Source organism: Danio aesculapii, chromosome 8 (assembly GCF_903798145.1).
Source record: "Danio aesculapii chromosome 8, fDanAes4.1, whole genome shotgun sequence".
Classification (NCBI taxonomy): domain Eukaryota; kingdom Metazoa; phylum Chordata; class Actinopteri; order Cypriniformes; family Danionidae; genus Danio; species Danio aesculapii.
The window spans coordinates 39,692,220-39,715,568 of NC_079442.1; the positions used below are offsets into that span (position 1 = coordinate 39,692,220).

Below are 23,349 nucleotides of genomic sequence, written 5' to 3' on the forward strand. Positions count from 1 at the left end.
TCGTTATACCTGCCTAGTTAACCTAATTAACTTAAGCCTTTAAATGTCACTTTAAGCTGTAAAGAAGTATCTTGAAAAATATCTCGTAAAATATTATTTACTGTCATCATAGCAAAGATAAAATAAATCAGTTATTAGAGACGAGTTATTAAAACTATTGTTTAGAAATATTTTGAAAAAGATAGATAGATAGATAGATAGATAGATAGACAGACAGACAGACAGATAGATAGAAATGAATGGTGTGAATAAAAATGAATGTATGAATAAAAAATAATTAAAACAACAGATTCAACGGGGAAAATGTGCCTTTATTTTATATGAAAACTGCTGAGCACATGTCTAAAAATTCAAACAAAAAGAAACCTAAATAGGACACACAGTTTATAAAATTATTGTATAATAAAATAATAATAAATTAAACACTGATTTAATGAAAAAGATGTGCATTTTATTTCAAAATTGACAACTTAAATATTTAAGCAGAGCTGTAAAAAATTACTTTCAAAACAAAACGATTTACATACAACAAAGCCATGATTTAACTTTTTTTTTTTACACACTGAAAGGATTTTGGCCGAGAGGCGAATGACATTAATTAAACCACAGAATTATTCCTCCGGCAGCAGGAATGAAAAAAACGAAACAAAAACAAGCCGATGCATTATACTATAGGAGCAGAATGCAACAAGCCGTTATAAGGCAAAAGTTAGTTAGTTTGCACACAGCAAGCACCACACGGGTTAGCATTAGCATTCATCACTATCAAAATTGCAGAATGCTTCCTGCGTCTTCTCTCAGTGTGGTGCCGGTCGCAGTCACTGATAGTCTACGTCAGTCAAAATATTGCAAGTTTCCCTTAGCAATGTTGTTTTTACTGTTATAAAAATTACATCGATGTCTCGAAATGACCTATGCATGCATCAGAGTGCAGCGTGTAACTAAAAAGAGACACTTGCAACATGGTGACGGGTAGTTTACCCACTGCAAAAATGAATGACATGTCTAACTACTAAGAGTTCTGGAAGCAATTCATTCCCTCGGCACACATAAATCTGTGTTAAACACCATGGCCTTGCATGTTTCATTAGTGTCCATTACTGCAAAAGTAACACAAACGAATGCAAGTGCGTCTTAAAAAAAATACGACCTCTTGTGCGTGATTGACTGGTCAAAACAGAAGCTCAGCCGACTGCTGGAAAGCTCTTGTTAGAAGAAAACATACTCGAAATGGTTTGTCTTCAGTCTTGATGTCTAAAAATCCACCTTTAAAGTATCTTGTTCTTTGTCTTCCAAACACACACACACACACACACATATATATATATATAAATGAGGAATGCTCTCCGACAACATTTGTGCCCTCAAAGCACTGTATGGAGGCTACGGGCATCAGACGGAAACGTAGGTCATTTAAAAAAAGAATAAAATGAGAACAGACAATAAATACTAGAGGACTGAGTGTTCAAAAATGAGGTCTGCATGAAGAATCAAATGACAAACACTTTCCTTTCTTCCTTCCGTTTCTCTGCATGAGTTACATGTGTGCTGGTCTTTCGGGTGGAGTTTCTGCTAGTTCTTTTTGTCTCGTCTTGGCTAGCATGAGCTGGTGTGTCGTCTGTGTGGAAGCTCTATTTGCTGGGCAGGTTCTGCAGGTACGTGAGGATGTGCTGGATCTTGACTAGTCGCTCTTTTAGTGTGGTCATGGAGAGGACAGAGAGCTGGTATCGCGGATCCACGGGAAGAACAGCCAGCAGCCACCAACAGCACGCTGGACCGTTGGGAGTGGCCTGGAAAAACAAAGAAAGAAAAAAGAAAGAAAAGGATTTAGATTTAGCGATTTTTCACTCTTAACGAAAGTTTTTAAAGGTGCGCTATAATGAAAATCTGGGATAGATCAGTATATGAAACTGGGCTTACTGTGAGCCTCAGAAACCACGGTTTCTCTCGTTCTCGTGTAAATTCCATGAGTGTAAAACCCCGGTGGACAATGGTCCAATCAGAGGACAACACAAACTGTGACGAGACTCATGGGTCATGCCCTCCTCATTTGCATGTATGGCTACTTTAGGTCATTCATCCAGACCTGAGGAGCAGCTTATACGAGAACTCATATGCAGGTCTGAGATCATAAAAAATCTCTGAAATTATTAATATGCACGCTTCAGGCTGCATTTGATAAGCTAAACTTTTTCTAGTGAGACAACAGTGTTCATTTTCCTCCCTTAGTTATTTTTAAGCGTATATTTCACTTATTATGTATGTGGGACTTTTATTTTGAAAACGCGAGCCCCAAACTGTTTACTGTGCGTTACTACAACACAAGACATGTTTAAACTGCCCTCAGAACGCAAAATGCAGGATGTACAGATTATACATTTATTCATCTTCACTCCGAAGAGGCATAAGTTATGTTTAGTGACTATCATTTTGTTAATTTATTATGTTTATTGTGAAATTTAAAGCGTATATTTCAACAAGCACATGTAGACTGCTGAATCATGTCAATCACTTAGCTCAAATGTCGTCTGTTCATGCAGAGGTTGATATTAATTCCTGGCTGTTTTCTTTGACTCTATTGTTCAAAATACAATGTGATACATCTCTATCACTCTCTTTTGTCAAGTTTAATTATAATTTAGCCTTTATCCACAACAGATCTGCTCAGCAAAATAGGTTACCTTTACTCTGATTGGGTTTCTATTTGTCTGTGTTCAATGTAAATCATGTGTGTGTGCTCATTAATATTCACGACACGAACCAAATATGGTCAATCATGGACATTCTGATTCTAGGGCTATTTTATGGAGTAATAAATGAGCTTATAAAACCGTTTCTGGAAATTTGTCTGAACTCACCGATTCCATAAACCTACTATGTAAATATCAGAGAACAATTGAACTTATTAAACCAATGCAGCCTATGGCAACCAGCAATACAGCAATATACAGCAACCATCATTCTTCAAAATATCTTCTTTTGTGTTCAACAGAAGAAAAACCACATGAAGAAGAAGAATAAATGTAGATGTCATTTTTTATAAATTTTAGTTTTTTTATTAAGAGATCTTTTCCACTATTGGTTTTACTGTTATGTATATTATATTATATTTTACTGTCATGTATATATTACGATAGTATGAATTGTACATTATTTATTTCTCATTTTTAAATTGTTTTTAATTTTCATTAGTTATTAACGCTTAAATGACCAAATAGAGAACTGCTGTTACAGTATTTATTCATCTCTGCTAACTTACTTGAAATGATAAATATAATATTACTGTAATGCATACACAATTGTTGGATGTGAGGATTAAAACTAACAGATACAGCTTTTAATTTGAGTAATGTTTGACTATTTTTGGCTTTAGGATGAACTGTTTATTTAATGCTTCAGAATAGTTTACACAGTTTGTTCATGTTAACTAATACAGTACACTAATATTAACAGACAGAACCTTACTGTACGGTGCTACAGGGAGTCAAAAATACTTCCATTTAGATTAGTTGTAATTTTTTTAATTCACTTATATTTTTGTTAAATGTTTTTAAACTCATACAATTGTTTTATGCTATAAAATTAACTAAACAGAACAGGCAAATTCCTGGTTTATCCTTTTTACCTCACTATATGACTAAGCAGATCTAACTTCTTACATCACTGAGGTGACGTTTTACAACTGTTTTACAGCTTTTATAACTCAAGAGAAACTTCTGAGCTACATAAAGCTTTGTTTTAAATCTCAAAACACTAAGAAAAGTGTGATTACTCGTGACATGACCTCTTTAATATCAAGAAAAACTAGCTAAATAAAAGCTAAGGAAACATCAGTACAAATCTCATTGGCTCTCTGAAATCACAGTTCAGGCTATTGAAATCCAGTATTAGGGAAGGGTTTTGCTCTTGGAGCTTACACAAGCATATCCTTCTCTGTTATCATTCAGAGAATGTCATCTCTTCTCTGGACAATGCCCTAATATGTTTACCAGACAGAGTGTTTGTGAGAGCTGCCAAATTCACTTCCGCTCTCTGTGACACACTTATGATGCAACTGCACTTATGTAAACGCAACCCTGAATCCACTTTGACCCATTTCCTCATGCTCAGGTTATTGTAGGGTAAAGACTTTTTTTGGAGAGAGCTGGATTTGTTTTCAATGAGCAGGATATATATATACCTGGATGTCTACTTCTCTCTCAGGCATCGGCCCAAAGTGCTGCAGGATCTGGTTGCGGAAACGGTTCTCCAGGTTCTGGAACCATTTACGGGCCTGATCGTACACCTGATCGTGCAACACCTGCAGCTTCTTCAAATCTTCCTCATCGTTTACCTGCAATGCACAAATATCATCTCTTAATTCTCTTTTTTTTCCCTTTAATAACAACACTGTGTCTGTAATTCAAGATTCATTTAAATTTAAGTAAGAGTAAACACTAGAAAATAAGATATGGGTTCCAAACAAGATACTTGAACGAGACCGCTTTAATAAACGGTGTAAATTAGTGAAATTATTTACATAATGAATATGAAAATCTACCAAGAGCAGCAGGAATTAAAAGTTATACCAGTGTGAAACAAAAACTTCAGCCAAATAGATTTAGCTTTTTCCTGCTTCTAACACACTTAGGACTGAATCACAGATCACACATTTATTTACTGAATAAAAAGGAGAGTAAATGTAGTAATAAAGTGGTTAAAATATGGTCACATTTAAACAGGGTTTCTGCAGGTTTCACCAAGTCAGATTTAAGACCATTATGAACGAAATTTTAGACATTTACATGGCAAAACGCTAAGGATTTTTTGTTATAGCCAGTGGTACATTTTTTACTTGCCTCATTAAAATTTAAATTAACTTATTTCTTAGCTGCATACTACAAATAATGTGTCAAAACAGTGTATACATTTCCACTAGTCAACATTTGAAGTGGACCATCACCTTTCATTAAAGTTGCCTTAAAACTACTAGCTACAGCGCTCAGCATATATAAGTACACCCCTCACAAATCTTTTAAATTCATATTTGTAATAGGAAGCTATGCAATATTGTATTTGTGCATATATATTAGATTAGTCAGTACTGAAGCCAAATCTGGAGCTTATCTAACAAAATAACTTATGATAACTGTTCACAAACTAGTAAAACCAAATTTATATGTTATAGAAAAATATAAAATCAAGAGAAGCAAAAAATTTCAACTAAATTATCAATCAACTAAAAAAATCTATTTTTGTGGGTTGTAATTTTTTTTCAAATTTTTTTTTGTATTGTATCTTTCAATTTCTAAACACGTTTGGTGACTAAAATATTATTTTAATAAATATATCTGTTTAATAAATCTGTTTTTTTTTTTAAATGCACCAAAATACACTTCCTATTTTCACTGAGAAATAGATAAAAATATTAATTTTCAAAATGGGGTGTACTCAATTATGCTGAACATTGTATATATATATATATATATATATATATATATATATATATATATATATATATATATATATATATTACAATTTTACAATGCGTATAATTATTCACAACATACTTTTATCCATAAACACATGGAAAACTTTGAAACAAATATTATTGTAAGGACTTAAGGAAGATAATTAAACCATATCTGCAAATAGAGTTAATCAATATTATTTATTTATTTATTTTATTTTTTAAGATGGATTGTTGGTTGTAGCCTGTTTTGAAGTATTTAAGACACACAACACCATATTTCAGTGAATTTAGACTTGAAGGCCTAAATTTTAGTTTTTGATATTTAAGGCATTTTAAGAGGACACCCTGTAAAATCATTAAGCCGCCTTTCCACCGCACATGACATTCGGTCACGACTGTCAGAATACGCCCCCTTGTATAATGAGAACTAAAGACTTTTTTTAGTGGGTGTCTTTAGTAAATCTGAATAGTAGTATTTCTTTGAATGCCAAAAAATATATATTTTTTACACTTAAAAGATCTGTTGTGTTAACTTTTAATACATTTAAACAATTTTAATAAAATAAAATTCAATGAAGTTGGCTATCAGCTTCCTGTGTTGGTCTAAATTACAGTCATCTAAACATCCAGGAGAAGTGTGTACCTTTGTATCTTCCAGATACTTAATGTTGGCGATACAGTATCCGTCTCTCATTCCGCGCGAGAGGACGTGAAACCTCTTTCCTCCGATTGTGTCCACAACGGAGCGTCCATCTGGCAGGAAATGCACACTGCGGATCTGAAGCATGCACCCGTAATCCACAAACCTGGACACGTAATAATGAAATAATCAGCAAACAGACTCACAAACCCCCAAAAAATAAATCAATAATATATATATATAAATAAATAAAATTTGAGCACATCATGAGCACAAACATACCCTTTCTGGGGGTCACTGATGCACATGCCGAACTGACGCGTCCCCGTTTCCATGCAGCGGCGGATCATGAGACGATATCGTGGCTCAAACACATGGAGCGGACAAGGCACAGTCGGGTAGGCCATGGTGCAAACAAAGATGGGCACATTCTTCGTTAAACTAGGGAAAGAACAATAACAGAGAAGAGATTGAGGGCGGGTAGTTACTATTGTAGGTGAGTTTGACAAACCACCGGTAGAAACTCTTCTCGCTCTCTAATATAATAAATGAGTTAAATAAAAAAAATAAATAAATACAACATTCCACCATCATTCCTCAATTAACACTAAACTCTCTGAGCACTAAAGGTTGCTTCGTATAATTAGTACTTCTTGTGTGTATTGCCTCTTGTTGAACCGCTAAATACCTCCTCAATTGTAAGTCGATTTGGACAAAAGTGTATGCTAATTGACTAAATGCAGATTAAATATTAAGAGTTCTGCAGATTTGTTTTTGAAGTAAACAAATGTAATGGAGCCGTTTTACATTATGATAACGATACCAATATGATTGTAAAGGGATGAAATAAAAGCTAGTTGATTTGATTTTGTGTTCTCCGTTTATTTAGATCTTGTTGGATACGAATCAAAAGATAATGCATTAGAAAGGAATGTCTAGTCTGGTATCAGTGCAAAAGCAGATTCAACGCTTCAAAACAAAATGCTCAGAACTGTTAATCTGATCTGATGGCTAGAATGAAACACTACCCGTTTTTTCTTTTTATAGTGATGCATGTTCATTCAAATAAAATGTAAGTGTTTTGTTCACAAAAATGTGTTATTTTTAATGTTGTTTGTACTGTTTTTGAGTAATAAATTTTGAGTGATAAATTCTAAGTAGAAATGTAATTACTGATCATTTTAATATTATACATTCTTATAAATGACATACGATAATCTATGCATAAAAAAAAAGTTCTCATCCACATTTAAATATAATTGTTCAGTCATTATTTACTCTGTTTATCTGGATCCAGACATAATCTTTTGATTCGCATTAATCTGGAATCAGTGCAAAAGCAGATTCATATCATGTAAAACTTCAAAACAAAATGCTCAAATCTTTTAATCTGATTGAATGGCTAGAGAATGAAACACTGCCTGTTTTTTTTTTATAGTTATAAAATGCATGCGTTCTGTTTGCAAAACTTTTATGTTGTTTGAACTGTTTTTGAGTGATAAATTCTAAGAACATTAGATTACACGTTCTTAGAAATTCCATTCAATGATCAATGCAATACAAATTTCTCATTTACATTTTAAAAATCAATTTTTTGATGATATAATGAAGTGATGAATCTCATTTCATTATGTTTTTTGTTGATTTGGATCATGATCTAATTTATTATGCACAATAAATGTATAGTACTTTAAGTCTGAAATTAGTGCAAAAGCAGATTGATCCTATGTAACACTTCAGGACAAAATGCTCAAACTATGAATTTGATTGGATCAGATGGCCATGAACAAAGCAGTTGTGCTAACTTACTCTGAGAGCTCTTTAGTTTCTTCTGCATGCAGTTTCACTCTTTCTGAATGCTCTTTGGAAAGATGCTGCTTAATGATGTTGTCCAGCACTTGTGTGACTGTGTACTTTCTAAAGGCAAGATACTGCAAGAACAAAAATGAAGAAGATCGAGAGAAAAGGAGAAAGATTATAGATAAGAAACATGAACTATAATAAAAATTGTATTTAAAAAGAACATAGACACAAATGACAAAAAAAGTACAATGTATTTAATGATAAGCATGTATGAACTCTGAACTAAAAATGCAAATGAACACCTAAATGTTATACAATACTTATATGATTCGACTTAAAATATAATAATTTATGAACAATTTTAAGCAATTAATAAATGCTTTTAATTTACTTAAATATTTAAATGTTACATAAAACAAATATCAAATTTTCAGAAAAATATTAAATAATTTATCAAATAATATTAATAAATACATAATTATTATAAAATAAAAAACATTTTAAAATAAAAACAATATTTTTATCCCTACATATAAACCACTAAATATAAACAAATTGAGGATAATTCTGTGTGAAATAACTCATAATAATCTCATGATAGGAACTAATTTGCTACTTAACACATTAATGCAATTATAATTACTTCATTAATAAGATTAATTAGTTAAATGTAGCTTGCAATGCAAATTCATACACTTGCAGTGTATGAATGGGATACAAACCTCTTTCAGGCTTTCTTTGCACAGAGGGCACTGGGGATTATGGTCCAGACAGCGCTCCAGACAGTTTTTGCAGAACGTGTGACCACAGGGTGTCGTGACGGGCTGATAAAATAATCTAGAAAAGAGAAGAGATCATGTTGGGCTATATTAAATAACAACTCGCACTTTCTATTTCAGTGAGGTATAAGAACATGCATTTTCACAGAGACATCAGAAAAGCTGTCAGTCTCTGGTAGTTTTTACCTCATTTACTTTAAGTCATTTAAGCTAAAGCTCTGTTCAGCTTACATTTCATAAAGTAGTAAATTAGCAGTGTTTGATACAAGTAACAGTGAAATGTACATTATTTTTATTACCAATTTCAATGGCAAAGCAGAAACTATTTTGCTAGTGTCCACATTTCTCATTTAAAATTTAAGTTGTCATGTTATGTGAAATCAATATATAAAATCAAGTGAAAGTATTATAAACGAAACAAAATAAGTTTAAAATAATTAAGAATTCTGTTTAAAATTTAACTAAAAATTATATTTTACCTTTGTAAAATATTATATTTATATTTATTATATTTTAATTATATTGAAATACTAGCAAATAAAAAAGACTTAATAAGTTTAATCAAATTTATCCAAAATTAAAAATATATTGATAACATGGTTTTTCTATCAATTAAAAATGTATATACTATTAAACACATTTAATTAAAAAAAATTATATTAAGATATCATAAGATACAAAAAAACAACAACAGTATATTACTGCAAAGTAACATCTTTCTGCAGTAACTTCAGTGAATTCAGTTACTAACTTCCTGTTGAACTTTAGGATTCAAATGTATATATAACTATATATAAATAACTCAAATATATATATATAACTGTATTATAAATTTTTTATTTAAAATTCTTCTAACTATTATAATTATCAATAATTTAAATATATTATAAATAACAAGAACCAAGGAATTTTCCCAGAGATAAGTTGCGGCTGGAAAACCTGCTGGATAAGTTGGCGGCTTATTCCGCTGTGGCGACCCCAGATTAATAAAGGGATTTAGTCGAAAAGAAAATGAATGAATGAATGAAAAACCAAGAAATCTAATAAGAATATGTTACAAAAATATGCAATAAATGTTCATTTATTTTAAAAACTAAAAATAACTAAAAGAAATGTTTATACACACTTATTTTATTTAATTAAATGTAATAAATCTAACTCAGGGGCAACACAGAGGCTCAGTGGTTAGTAGCACTGTCGCCTCACAGCAAGAAGGTCGCTGGTTTAAGTCCCGGCTGCGTCAGTTGGCATTTCTGTGTGGAGTCTGCATGTTCTCCCCGTGTTCGTGTAGATTTCCTCAGGGTGCTCCGGTTTCCCCCAAAGTCCAGAGACATGCGCTATAGGTGAATTGAATACGCTAAATTGGCCGTAGTGTATGAGTGTGAATGAGTGTGTATTGATGTTTCACATTACTGGGTTGCAGCTGGAAGGGCATCGGCTATGTAAAACATATGCTTGGGGGTTGGGGGTTCATTCCGCTGTGGCAACCCCAAATTAATAAAGGGACTAAGCCAAAGGAAATTGAATGAAATCTAATGCATTTAATATGACATTAAGTGATTATAACACATTCTCACGCTTCTTAAAATAAAACTACACATCTTGAATTGTGTTATTCATTATACAGTACACACTGTATAAAAGCATAAGTTTGCTGATTATCTGCCCTTGAATCCTTGAATTCACTGAACTTGACAGTCAGATTGACTTGAGAACCACTTTTTCCTCACCTCATGCAGAGAGAGCACTCAAAATCGTTCGGGTCCAGCAGGTTTTTTGGCAGAGTTTGATGGGACTTGGCTTCCTCCATGACCACAGGAGTAGCAGCGCTAGCGGTCACTGAAGGAGAAACAGTGAAGATTTATTTGATTTTATTCATTTCCGACTCACTTCACATATGGAAATGTAAAAGAAAGTCCTGTATAGTTTGGTTTGGGGTCACTGAGAAACCACCGGTGTGTTTTAACACAGCATTTGCATGGCTTTTGCACACCAAGTGTTGGCATCATGCACTAGTCAGGCGGCACAACTTACCTAGCTGTTTTTTATATTTAGTGCTGTGGCTGTGCGCGATGCCGGGCCCTGCTTCAGACACAGAGAGCTTTCTCTTCAACAGTGCGCCTTTATCTGGGTCACCCAGCTGAGGGGCGGAGCTAACTCTCTTAAGCCCCTCCTCCACGACTCCTCCAATCCCATGAATGCGCAGAGAGTGAGCTCTGCTGAGGCTGGAACGCTCCAGACTTTCAGACCGACCTGCTTTCTGCACACATGAAAAAGAGAGGCATTGGAGTATTAGGAGCAGCCAGTGTTGCAGCGAACCACAGATTTATTTCTTTAGGTGACACATATATGAATAAAGTTTAAAAAGTGTACTAATAGTTGGGGCTGAACAATATTGGAAAAATTTGACATTGTAATTTTTTTTTTCTTTATGTGATATATACATTGCGATATAAATACAATTTTACCAGATGACTTAAACGGCTCTATATGCCAAGTCATTACTTTAGATTGGGATGATATTGTAGGGTAGTGAAATATAAATTTATTTTTATGTAATTTATTATAAATACATAATATAAACAAACTGTAGTCATAAAAAAATACAAAATATCACAGTGAAATAAACCATGCTTTATGGTTTTCTGAAGAGAGTAACAGAAGTTAGAATATTGAAAATGTAAAATAACACTGCATAGTCTTCATCATATCATTTATTCAATAAAACTTATCTTTTAAAAACTTCTATATGCAAAACTAAAATGCTTTAAACTCTCTCAAAATGCTCACATAGACACGGGCCCTAAAACACATGCAGATGATAAACTTTCACCGTATTGTGGTTCAATTCTGATTTGTGTCTCCACAAATTTACTGCTTTTTTACTTGTGGTTTTTGTACAACTATAATTCCAATTCAACATAACATATCCTGCAATGTGATTACTGTGGATGCACACATTACGATATCAATGCTCAAACTGTATTTTGTGCAGGCCTACTAATAGTCATCACCATACTTCCCCAGTTGATTTATTTCTACACTGCAAAAACGCATTTTCTTACTTAGACTTTAGTCTTGTTTCAAGTCAAAATGTCTAAAAAGTCTTAAAAACTGAATAAGATTTTTAGGCAAGTAGAAAAATATTGTTTTGTTTTAAAAAACAAAGTTTTTCCTTAAAACAAGCAAAATAATCTGCTAGTGGGGGAAGTAAAATAATCTTGTTTTGTGTTTGAAGTAAGATTATTTTACTAGCAGCAATGGCAGATTATTTAGCTTTGTTTTCAGGAAAAACTCACTTAATTTTGACGTATTTCTGAAAAGAAAACTATATTTTTTTAATTGTCCAGAAAATGCTCCTTCATTTTTGAATTTTTACATGTTTAGACGAGAAACAAGACTAAAACTCTAAGTGAAAAGAAATCAGTGGGCAAATTTCAAACATTTTTGTTTCCGAATTATAAATATGCAAATTAAACATGCTCGATATTTCATACATTTCTAGCACAAAACATTTTTTTTAATTCTTGAATAATTGTTTAATTAAAGGTTTTTACAGAGGGAATTTTGGGAATTTATTTTTATCAATCCATTATTTTGAAAACTTTAAGATGAAAACTTTAAGTAAAATAAAGAAAGGTAATGCAGTGTACAAATTTCACTTCATTTCAAAACTTTTGGTATTACAAGTTTCCGAAACGGTTATGGCAAATATGCAAATTAAACATGCTCTATATTCCATACATTTCTAGCACAAAACAAACAAAAAAAATTCTCAATTAATCGTTTAATTTATTATTATTATTTTTTTATTCCAGTTTTTTGTTTGTGTACTAAATGTTTAGTGTTGGCGTTTATTATGTTAAGTGTGTAAATCTTGTTATATGTAATGGATTAATGAAGTTTTAAACTAAACTAAATTATAGGTTTTTACAGAGGGAATTAGGGGACTTTCTGTTTATCAAACCAATAATTTTGAAAATACTAAAAACTACAACTACTACAAGCCAACATTTGCAGAATTAAATTGCTGTATATACTCAGGCAAATTACGTACAAACATATCCCTCAGTAAAAAGCTTCTGAATAAAGACATAAACAAAACTGTAAAGTAGTGGTAAATGCTGCTGCAGGAGTGACTGCTGTACCTCTGCTGTTCTAGGGAGCAGCTGTGCAGATGTTGTCCACATGTCAGACTGGTGCTGGTTTTGCATCTGGATTTGCTGGTTCTGATCCTGGTTTTCGGGCACCAGGGTTTTACTGCGCAAGTGAGAGCAAGTGTTGTGGGCCGTCTCTCTCAAACCAACCTTAACATTGTCACTGGCTGGAGCCAACAGGTCATGCAAGATCTTAAGAGGAGAAGAGAAAAGGGAAACAAATGCTTTTAGAAAACAATGTGGAATAAAAGGAGAACACTATAATTAATTAAGCAACTAAATAAATTAGAAACTATTTAAGTATGTGTATTTGAGTAAACGTTAATATTTGACAAAATTTCTTGCAAACTTTAAATAAAAATATTACTATTTCGAACATTTTGTTTTAGACATTGAGGTCAGGATAACACAATGTTTTAAAGATCAATGTTTATTCCACCAACTACTGCATTCCAAAAGTTAAAACATTTCTATTGTGCTGTCTAAAACTTGTCTAGAAATATAAACGTTTCTACGACATGGTCAAATTTAGGTGTGGTATGCACAACAAAAAAAAAACAACAACATTTTTACTTATTAATATACGCGGCCGGCCGGAAGTGTGATATGCACATCAATATAGCAGCATTTTTTATGACACTGAATAACAATAATTAATAGTACTGTGACGGTTGGGTTTAGGGTTGGGGTGGGGGTAGGTGTTAAAAAATACAATTTATTGGGTAATTTAATAGATAGCATAAACAGTACTTGGTTTAATTACTGTTTTTACGTTACTGTGACAGTTGGGTTTAGGGTTGGGGTATTTAGTAGTAGTATTTATTGGGTAATTTAATAGATAGCATAAATAATACTCTGTACAGCTACTGTTTTTATGTTACTTGTGACAGTTGGGTTGGAGTGGGGGTAGACGTTAATAAAATACAATTAATAAGAAATTTAATAATTAATATAAATAATTCTCATTGACTTCCGGCCGCAACCGTATCCGATCTAGCAACAACCCTGTGACTGAGCATTTAAAGAGAGTTTAAACATTTGGGGACAAAAAAAAAGCTGATGTTTGGAGTTGTTTTGAACTGTATTTCATTATTTAGATGAAATTTATATGATTTATGCAACAAAAAAAGTTTTTCTTAATTTTTGCATTTTTTTATAGTCCAAATATTTACATTTCAAAGCGAAAAAAGATTATTTTACTTACCCCACTGGCACATAATTTAGCTTGTTTTAATGCAAAACTCCTAATTTTAACTTATTTCTTCTGAAGGTGAAATATTAAGATATTTTCACTAGAAACAAAATGATGCAAAATACGAAAAGTATTTTTTTAGGATTGTGATTGATCAGTTTCTGTACTTGAATACTGTTAGATTAGAATACGGTCTTGTGAAACTCTGTACATAATCGCAATATTTATTGCAGAAAACTAAAATTTCACAATATCAGATTTTTTTTATATCGTGCAGCACTAAACTGCATTGGAAAACATTTCATTTAGTTATTTTAAAAAGGTTTAATAATGTCTCACATTATTAATGTATTTTGTTTTTATTAAGAAAACACAAAGACTATAAGAGGTTTATTTCAAACCGCAAAGCTTTTGAACAACACTATATACAGCACAGAACTTTTCCTGTTGCATTCTGTTCAATAGAAAAATATTCACGAAAATAGACTGCAGGAATTACAAGCAATCCTTGAAAACGTCATTCAGAGATTATGATTTGTCCTTTACAACCATTCGCAGTACTAAAGTAGGCCAAAGAAAAAAAAGCACCTAATTACATAAGAGTGTTTTAAGCCCTCTGTAAACACACATTCTCACACACTCTTAAAGATACACAGACTATGCAACGCTCACAGCACTAGCGGTGTGGTTGAACAGAAAGTCACAAGGCTTCACCAGTAATAATTACCTTGTATAATTGAATCAAGGTCCAGTACTGATATGAAACATCAGTTTGGCCACAGCACATTACAATAGCTTAACCTTTCAGGACACAAATAACTAGAAGTGTTTCTTGAGCACAGAACGAGTCAGTCTCCACTGTGCTGACCTCTGACCTAGAAATCAACTCTATCGTGAGACCAAACCTACTGTGCCAACAATTGGCTTGATATAGTCCTGAATAAACTAAATGCAGGGCAACTGTTAGCTGACAAACCAGCATGTTGATGTTAACCACAACAAATCAGCAAAACATGTTATACAACTTTAAGATGCTGTTAGCTTTTCTGTAACTTCCATAAAAAAAAAAAACTAAATAATATAATAAAAATATTAGAATTATTAAATCAAATGGGATGCGCTTTAAACTGGCGACCTAGTTTGAAATGCCCTATAGGTGAATTGAATAAGCTAAATTGTCCGTAGTGTATGTGTGAGAGTAAGAGTGTGTGGGTGTTTCCCAGTGATGGGTTGCAGCCGGAAGGGCATCCGCTGCGCAAAACATATGCTGGATAAATTGGCGGTTCATTCCGTTGTGGTGACCCCGGATTAATAAAGGGATTAAGCCAAAAAGAAAATGAAATAAATAATAAAATATAATATAATATAGTATTAGGTATTATTCATTCATGTGTAGTTTGCTTACTTTTTTTATTTTATATTTTTTATTACATTTTTTTATTTAATATTCAATTTAAATGTTAAAATCATTTTAAATAAATGTAATAAAAATATAATAAATTTTAATAATTAGTATATTAATTCGTGTGGAGTTTGCTTATTTATTTATTTATTTTTAACAGTGTCCTCGTTTCAAATAAATTAAATAAAAATATAATATAATATATAATATTCAGTATTATCAATTTATGTGTAGTTTGTTTATTTAATTTTTTTATTTTATATTCATTTAATAAATTTTTTAAAAATTTAAAATCATTTAAAATAAATTAAATAAATTAACTAATTAGTATATTTATTAAAGTGGTGTTTGCTTATTTATTCATTCATTTATTTTTAATAGTGAAAAATAAATTAAATAAAATTATAATATAATATTCAGTATTATTACAGTAAAATTATATATTTTAATGTCATAAAAATAAATTTTATTAAAATGAAATAATAAGTATAATAATTGGTGTGCAGGTTGCTTCCTTCTTTTTTCAAATGGAATAAAAATAAATTAAAATTAAATAAAATAATAAAGTATATTCATTTATGTGGAGATTGCGTTGTTGTTTTTTTTAAATGGTGCCCTTGTTTAAAATAAAATAATTAGCATTTTATTTGACCTACTTTAACATAAAATATAAATTAAACATTTATATAACAACATAGTTTTAATTTAATATAATTTAATGTGGGGTTTGCTTGATTATACTTTTTAAATGATGACCTAATTTAATTTTATCAGTCACCTGAAGATGTTTGTCTCTTAAATTATCACTTTAGTACTGACACAAAAATACAGGCTGCTATACCAAAGCGCAGACTTTAATATCCCTCCATTTACAGATAAACAAAGAATTCCATCTCACCAGTTCCACCTCTCGTTTGGCCTCGTGGAAGTTTTCGTCTAATGCCAAACACTGAAGGAAGACTTGCAGGGATTCATCTACATGACCCATTTCTTGGAGAATTTTTGCTTTCTGGAAATAACCCTGCAGGAGAGAGGCAGAGCGGAGAGAGCTTAGCGTCCAGTCACGCAGATGTTTTTGGGTTAATCTGACTGAGAGTCTAGTCAATGGTCTGAAGGCTAATAACAGAGCGAGACGCTGTGAGACGCAACAGCATTAATACACACTTGAATGACCCACATCTCTCAACCTGTCTGTATCTGCTGATCTTATTTGGAAACATCCTGTATGCCTTACTCATGTGTTAAACTACATTCCCTGACAGGGTTTTTTGAAATCCACACAACAATAGAAGAAATGAGAGCTAATTTAACAGACAGTGCTCAGATGAGGTGGTGCTGAAATTCTCATTTAAAATTAACATTAAGAGCAGCTCATTAAAAAATCTTTTGGCACAGAATTTATTTGTAAAATAAAGGGTAAAGTGGGTATATGAGGCTTTAGTGAAATGCAATAACTGGTGATAGTCATGGAAGCATTAGTTAAATGAGTTAAACATTGTAAACAAGACGGCAATGCTTGGCATTAGGGCTGCACAATGTATCATTTCAGCATCGATATCGCAATGTGCAGATCAGCAATAGTCACATCACATGAAGTGCAATGTTGAGTTTATATCTAGGGATTATCGTTTACCAGGAGCCACAGTTCAGATTTTTGGATTCACTGAAGAGTTTAACCATATATGTGTGTGTGTGTGTTTTTAAGGCCTATGACTGTTTAAGCATTCAGGCACGAGAGTTTAAAGTATTCAGGCACATGAAATGTTATTGTTTGTAACTCATAAAGATGCATTTATTGAATGATTTATATAACAAAGACAATACAGTGTTATTTTACATTTAATTATTCAGTTTTTGTACCTGAATACTGTGAGACATTTCTATCTTCCCAATAATAACCCAGATAATCTTCCAGAATAATCTCAAATCAGTCTAAATGAATGAATTTTTTCCAAATAGAGCTATCTGGTGAATTTATATTCCTATCATAATATAAATCGCAGCAAAATAAAATATCGCAATGTCAAGTTTTTCCAATATCGTGCATCCCTACTTTGCGTTTAATGCCATTATTTTCCTGCAAAGGAGTATAGATGTTATAGTATCATTATAGCAGTATAAATTGCAACTGACACATTTTTTTTTTGTCGTAATTTTAACATCAAAATGAAATGATTGCTAAAATAAAACGAATAAAAGTGTTGAACACAAATATATAAACTAAGTCTCGAATACAAAGCTGGGTCCTAAATATAAAAAATGCTTTAGGTTAATTCTGTGTAAATGCAAGTTTCTAGACAAATGACCCCCCTTTATTAAATACTGTGAAGAACTCCTTGGCCTTTAGAATAAATTTCTTTCTTTATTTTTTTATTTCTAACATATTACATATTGACTATTGAATATGACATAATGTATTCACTAAATTGATATATCTGGAAGGTTTTGTGATTCAAGATGATATGATCTGTTTATTTGTTTTGCTTTTTGTATTAAGACGCTCCTCTTGTGTGTTCCTTCTTTTAGATGTTGCCAAGCCTCTCATGCTAAATGATAACATATAAACAAATATGGTACACTCCATTTTCTCACTGTTAACTCAGAAAGTCTGGAAGGATATATATTTATTTTTATGTTTTTTTTTATTTCAATGCCATGGTAGGGGAGGGAAATTTTACTGCTTTAAATTGTAAATGCAAAAACTCCAAAAAAAATCAATATTCAAAAAAAAGGTTACATCTGCTATTAAATTAAATAAACTTACACATAAAAATAATGTTTGCGTTTTTAATTATGGTTGAATAAAACTAAATCAGAGATTAAAAAGGTAAAAGAGTCACACACCAGTCCAAAAAAACAAACAAAACAACTGTCAATTTCTGGTGTGTAGATCTAAATAAATATCAAAATGCGAAGAGGAAAAAAAAATAAAAATAAAAAATAAAAAAGATTAATTTAGTCCCAAAAAACACACACAAAAGCATTTTGCACTCTTGCACATGTCTTATTTGGTGGATCTTTCATAAATAAATAAAATAAGCCCTTTTTGGTGGTGACTAAATGAGCACAGATCTTTTTATTCTTCAAAATAAAACAAACAAATTTAAATAAAATGTAGGTTTCCACTTGAGTAAAAAAGTGAGCCTCACACATTAAGTTAAACCTTTTATCCTTCTTAAGTAATGATTAAAAACTGACACTCAAACATTGTCTATTCCACCTGTTTTTAAAGCAACAGTCTACCTACTGTAACATTAACAAATGCACACTGATGTAGCGTGAAGAAGACATCTGTGGTGGCTTGTGTTGGGAAAACTCATAGACATACCTCTGGGAACGGGGAAGCTGTCAGGCAAGACTCCCAGATTTCCAAAGCTTGACTGTGCTGATTCAGTCCTCTGTGAGCCTCGGCATGGCAGATCTGCACCCACACATTACTGGAGCCTGAGAGAAACAGAAAGATCCAGAGAGACTGAGAAACCATGACAAAACTCCAAACTTTAACTACTGTTGATTTTAAACAAGACACTGCAGGTTGAAACACTGCGTTTCATGCACCGGTCAATATGGAGATTTGTATAGATAGATAGATAGATCGACAGACAGACAGACAGACAGACAGACAGACAGACAGATAGATAGATAGATAGATAGATAGATAGATAGATAGATAAAGACTCCCTAAATCCCTTTTTTAAAAACTTTTGACTATAATATGTCAAAAAATAATAATAATAAAAATAATTTTCAGCCTGACTTCATCCAATGTTCAGATTCTTGTGATAGAAAAGTATGAAAGTTAGCACATGTTTAACAAATTAATTCCTTATGATCATTTAAAATAATTAACTTTTGACACTACTGCAATGCAAAATGAGTTTGGTAATCTTAATGTAATCAAAGAAAAAAAAAAACGGTAATAACCCTTAGTAGTTGACTTTTTTTTACCCTAACCGCCTGGAGTGTTTTGCCTCTACAGTCTGACAGGCGTTGTGTCATTAATTTTCATACTCGTGATCCCCCAGATTTTATAATGTGTAAGATCAGAAGATCAACGAGAGATATTTGTGAACCGACATGCCACAAGGGAACATGAACTGAGTGACACTGCAGGGCTGCCTCGTTTTATTCTCCAGCAGGGCAAACGAGGACACAGCAGTGAAGATGAGACTGCTGCACCATGATTACGCTGTCTCTGTGATTTGCTCAGTGATGTTACTTATCTGGAACACACACACTTTTATCAAGACATGTGCCCAGAACACAGTGTGATATCTAAATAAAGTCTTTCAAATTTTTAACTACACACGGTAACATTATATATCTGTTATGCAACTCAATGTTTTCTTGCCGGTCACCTAAAAGGATGATTTTTATGAATTAACAATGCATTTAAATAATAATAATTCATTTCCCCATTGATGTGGGCAAAGTGATATAAATTCAGTCCATAAAAAGGACAAAGATCAAATGTAATCCTGTATATAACGTAAATAAAGGAATCTGTCATCATTCAGACACTTGGAATAGAAAGTTCAAGGTTTTGCATAACATAACATACTGAACTTGAAGTGTCATGGTTATATGTGGGTATTTAGGGTCTAAATAGGACAAAATAAATTAATAAAAATGAATATACATTATACACATACATGCATATTACACATATATATTGTCATCCGGCAGTCTTGTCAGTTCCAGCTGCTTTTGCATTTGGGGATATAAAATGTGCACATCTATCACGTTTGTTGATAAACTTGTATATTAGCATAAAAACCCATATATACACTTATTAAATTGTAAAACTGATAAAAACATTAAATACAACTAACAATTCATCCCAGTTTTGACATTGCAGCCTTTTCCAGCTGTTGTTTACCAAAGGCATTTTAGTATTTAGGTTACTATTCAACCAACAGGGCATGACAACCCTCACGCATCTGTCTCGTGAATAAACACTAGAACATTATGGCTATAACGTACTGTTCTACTTGTTATTATAAAACTCACTTTGCTTAAGATTACAAAACACTCAGTGTCACGACCTGCCTTACACAACGCGCGGCGAGTGCGCATGCGCCATGCGAACACGTTTTGTAATGCAGCCACTCTCCTGTTACATGACCGCGGGGGCGGGGCTAATATGTAAGCTACAGCTGCCCATCCAAATGTTGGTCAGTGGAACTCCTTAAACCTCCTATTAATAAATTAATAAAAACGTGACCCAGTAACCTTGCCGTGTTTCCAGATAGATAGATATACAGATAGATAGATGCATATATTTTACGATAATAATAACACCAATAAAACAGGACGATGGGAACTTACCATAGTCTAATAACCGACTCGTTAGTGCAATAGCCTTGTCGTACTGTTTACTCTTCAACAGGCTTTCAGCTTCCCCTAAATATTTAGTTCTTTTGACGTCTTCTGGGAACCACTTATCTAAAAGTCCACACAATATCACATTCAGCCGGGGTTCACCTGGCCTCCTCCTAATGTCCTGGCCGCACACTTTGCATTGAGAAAATGTGCTATGCTGTAAACATCTTCTACAATACGTGTGTCCACAGGTCACCGTCACGGGCTCGGCTATGAAACAGTGGCAACCAGGGCAGTCTAATTCACAGTCCTGTGTCCAGTTTGGCTCACTTCTCGCTGACGACTCCTCTGATTTCTTCTTGAAGTTGCGCAGGACGCATCCGACCAAACTGCTCAGCTGCTCCGGCCTGACAGGACCGTATCTGAGAGCCATGGCAAACATATCGACAGCCTCTTTGAGACGGTTTTCCGAAGCTAAAGCTTCAGCTTTGAACAAAACAAGTTGACGGTGATCGACATGCTCGTCCACGTCCCAGTCGCCTTCAGTTTCGGATGGTATAAAAAAACGTCCTCTCTCCTCCAAAGCGTACTCTTGGTCTAGTCTCCGCAACGACATGTTTGCGAGCGACGCCCACTGAACTGGCAATATATAATAAATAATAAAAATGTCAAAGCATTCTTACGGTTAACAGTGTAGAAGAACGTAGTGACTCGCGCTCCTCAACATACTGGCGTTTTGTCCGCGAGTTACGTAAAAATACACTCACGTGACCGTGAGCGAGCGCGTCCATTGGCAGCCGAGGCGCATTACAAAACATGAAGCTCGGAGTTTTGTAACGTGCATTCGGGACTATAGCGAGAAAAAAAGGGCTGATTTGAAAGAATGCATGAATATAAATCCAGAGAAGTCAGTGTGTCATCAGACTATCATGTGTTATTTACTTTTATGCTGGGCGTTTTGGTGGAAAAAAAACATTTAAACTGACCGGACATCTAATAGCATGTGATATAACATCAGGATTTGTTTTGCTTGTGTTTCACTGATGTGTATTTGTTATGAGAAAGGAGATCAATAATTTCCTGTGTTAACTAAATGTGTTTGTGTGTATTGTCTAGGGGCCTGGCATATAGGTTGAATGTCTGGGTCTGTTACTCAACAGTGTTAAGTCTGTCGGAATGTCGGTAGTCATGTAATATATAGGTCAACACACACATACGTAATTCCATATTGCACAAGAGATAAGTCCGATAACATTTCCCTATTGCAAAGCATCAATAGCCAATAGATATGCGTAATTCAGGGTTGGGAAATTGTTCTTGAGTGATCACCGCTTTATTTAATTAAGCACAAAGTGTGATGCTTGCAGTGTCATATGACCTTGAAGAATCAGTCTGATTTGCTGCTCTGCTGTGACTTCGTGATTTCAGGATTGAAATTATTTGAAGTAAAATCTTTTGTAACATTATGAATGTATTTATTCTTTTGAAAAATGTTATATCAGTGTTGACTAAAAGTGCTGTAGTTAGAAAGATTACACTTAAGACTGCAATAATGATGCAGATAATTCAAGTTTGAAGCACAGGAATAACATCTTTAAAATATATATTTACATGAAATGTATTTAAACTTAAATAATTTGACTGCTTGACTCAAAAAAAAAAAAAAAAAATTATATATATATATATATATATATATATATATATATATATATATATATATATATATATATATATATATATATATATATATATGGCAGCAACTCAATGCATTTAGGCATGTACACATGGTCAAGACGATCTGCTGCAGTTCAAATCGAGCATCAGAAGAAAGGTGATTTAAGTGACTTTGAATGTGGCATGGTTTTTGGTGCCAGACGGGCTGGTCTGAGTATTTCAGAAACTGCTGATCTACTGGGATTTTCACACACAACCGTGTCTAGGGTTTACAGAGAATGGTCTGAAAAAGAGAAAATATCCAGTGAGTGGCAGTTCTGTTGATGCAAATGCCTTGTTGATGCCAGAGGTCAGAAGAGAATGGCCAGACTGGTTCCAGCTGATAGAAAGGCAACAGTTACTCAAATAACCACTCGTTACAACTGAGGTATGCAGAAGAGCATCTCTGAACACACAACACGTCTAACCTTGATGTGGATGGGCTACAGCAGCAGAAGACCACACCGTGTGCCACTCCTGTCAGCTAATGAGGCTACGATTTACACAGGCTCACCTAAATTAAACAATAGAAGATTCAGGCTGGTGGTGGTGGTGTAGTGGTGTGGGGGATTATTTCTTGGCACACTTTGGGCCCATTAGTACCAATTGAGCATTGTGTCAATGCTACAGCCTACCCGAGTATTGTTGGTGACCATGTCTATCCCTTTATGACCACAGTGTACCCATCTTCTGATGGCTACTTCCAGCCACCATATCTCAATCCAATAGAGCACCTTTGGTATGTGGTGGAGCGGGAGATTCGCATCATGGATGTACAGCTGACAAATCTGCTGCAACTGAGGAATATTTCAATATTTCCAGTACCTTGTTGAATCTGTGCCACGAAAGATTAAGGCAGTATTGAAGGCAAAAGGGGTCCAACCCAGTA

General features: G+C 33.4%; 1 protein-coding gene across 1 annotated transcript; it reads right to left on the reverse strand.

Moving 5' to 3' along the window:
* Positions 1-361: 361 nt before the first annotated feature.
* lonrf1l (LON peptidase N-terminal domain and ring finger 1, like) lies at positions 362-21,488 on the reverse strand. The gene is made up of 12 exons (XM_056463954.1): positions 20,754-21,488; positions 18,754-18,869; positions 16,324-16,446; positions 12,823-13,023; positions 10,709-10,934; positions 10,405-10,513; positions 8,618-8,732; positions 7,902-8,023; positions 6,375-6,533; positions 6,096-6,258; positions 4,181-4,333; positions 362-1,790 (listed from the first exon to the last, which is right to left on the reverse strand). Exons 1-12 carry the CDS (start codon positions 21,361-21,363, stop codon positions 1,632-1,634), a joined length of 2,256 nt encoding a protein of 751 aa, XP_056319929.1. The 5' UTR covers positions 21,364-21,488; the 3' UTR covers positions 362-1,631.
* Positions 21,489-23,349: the final 1,861 nt, after the last annotated feature.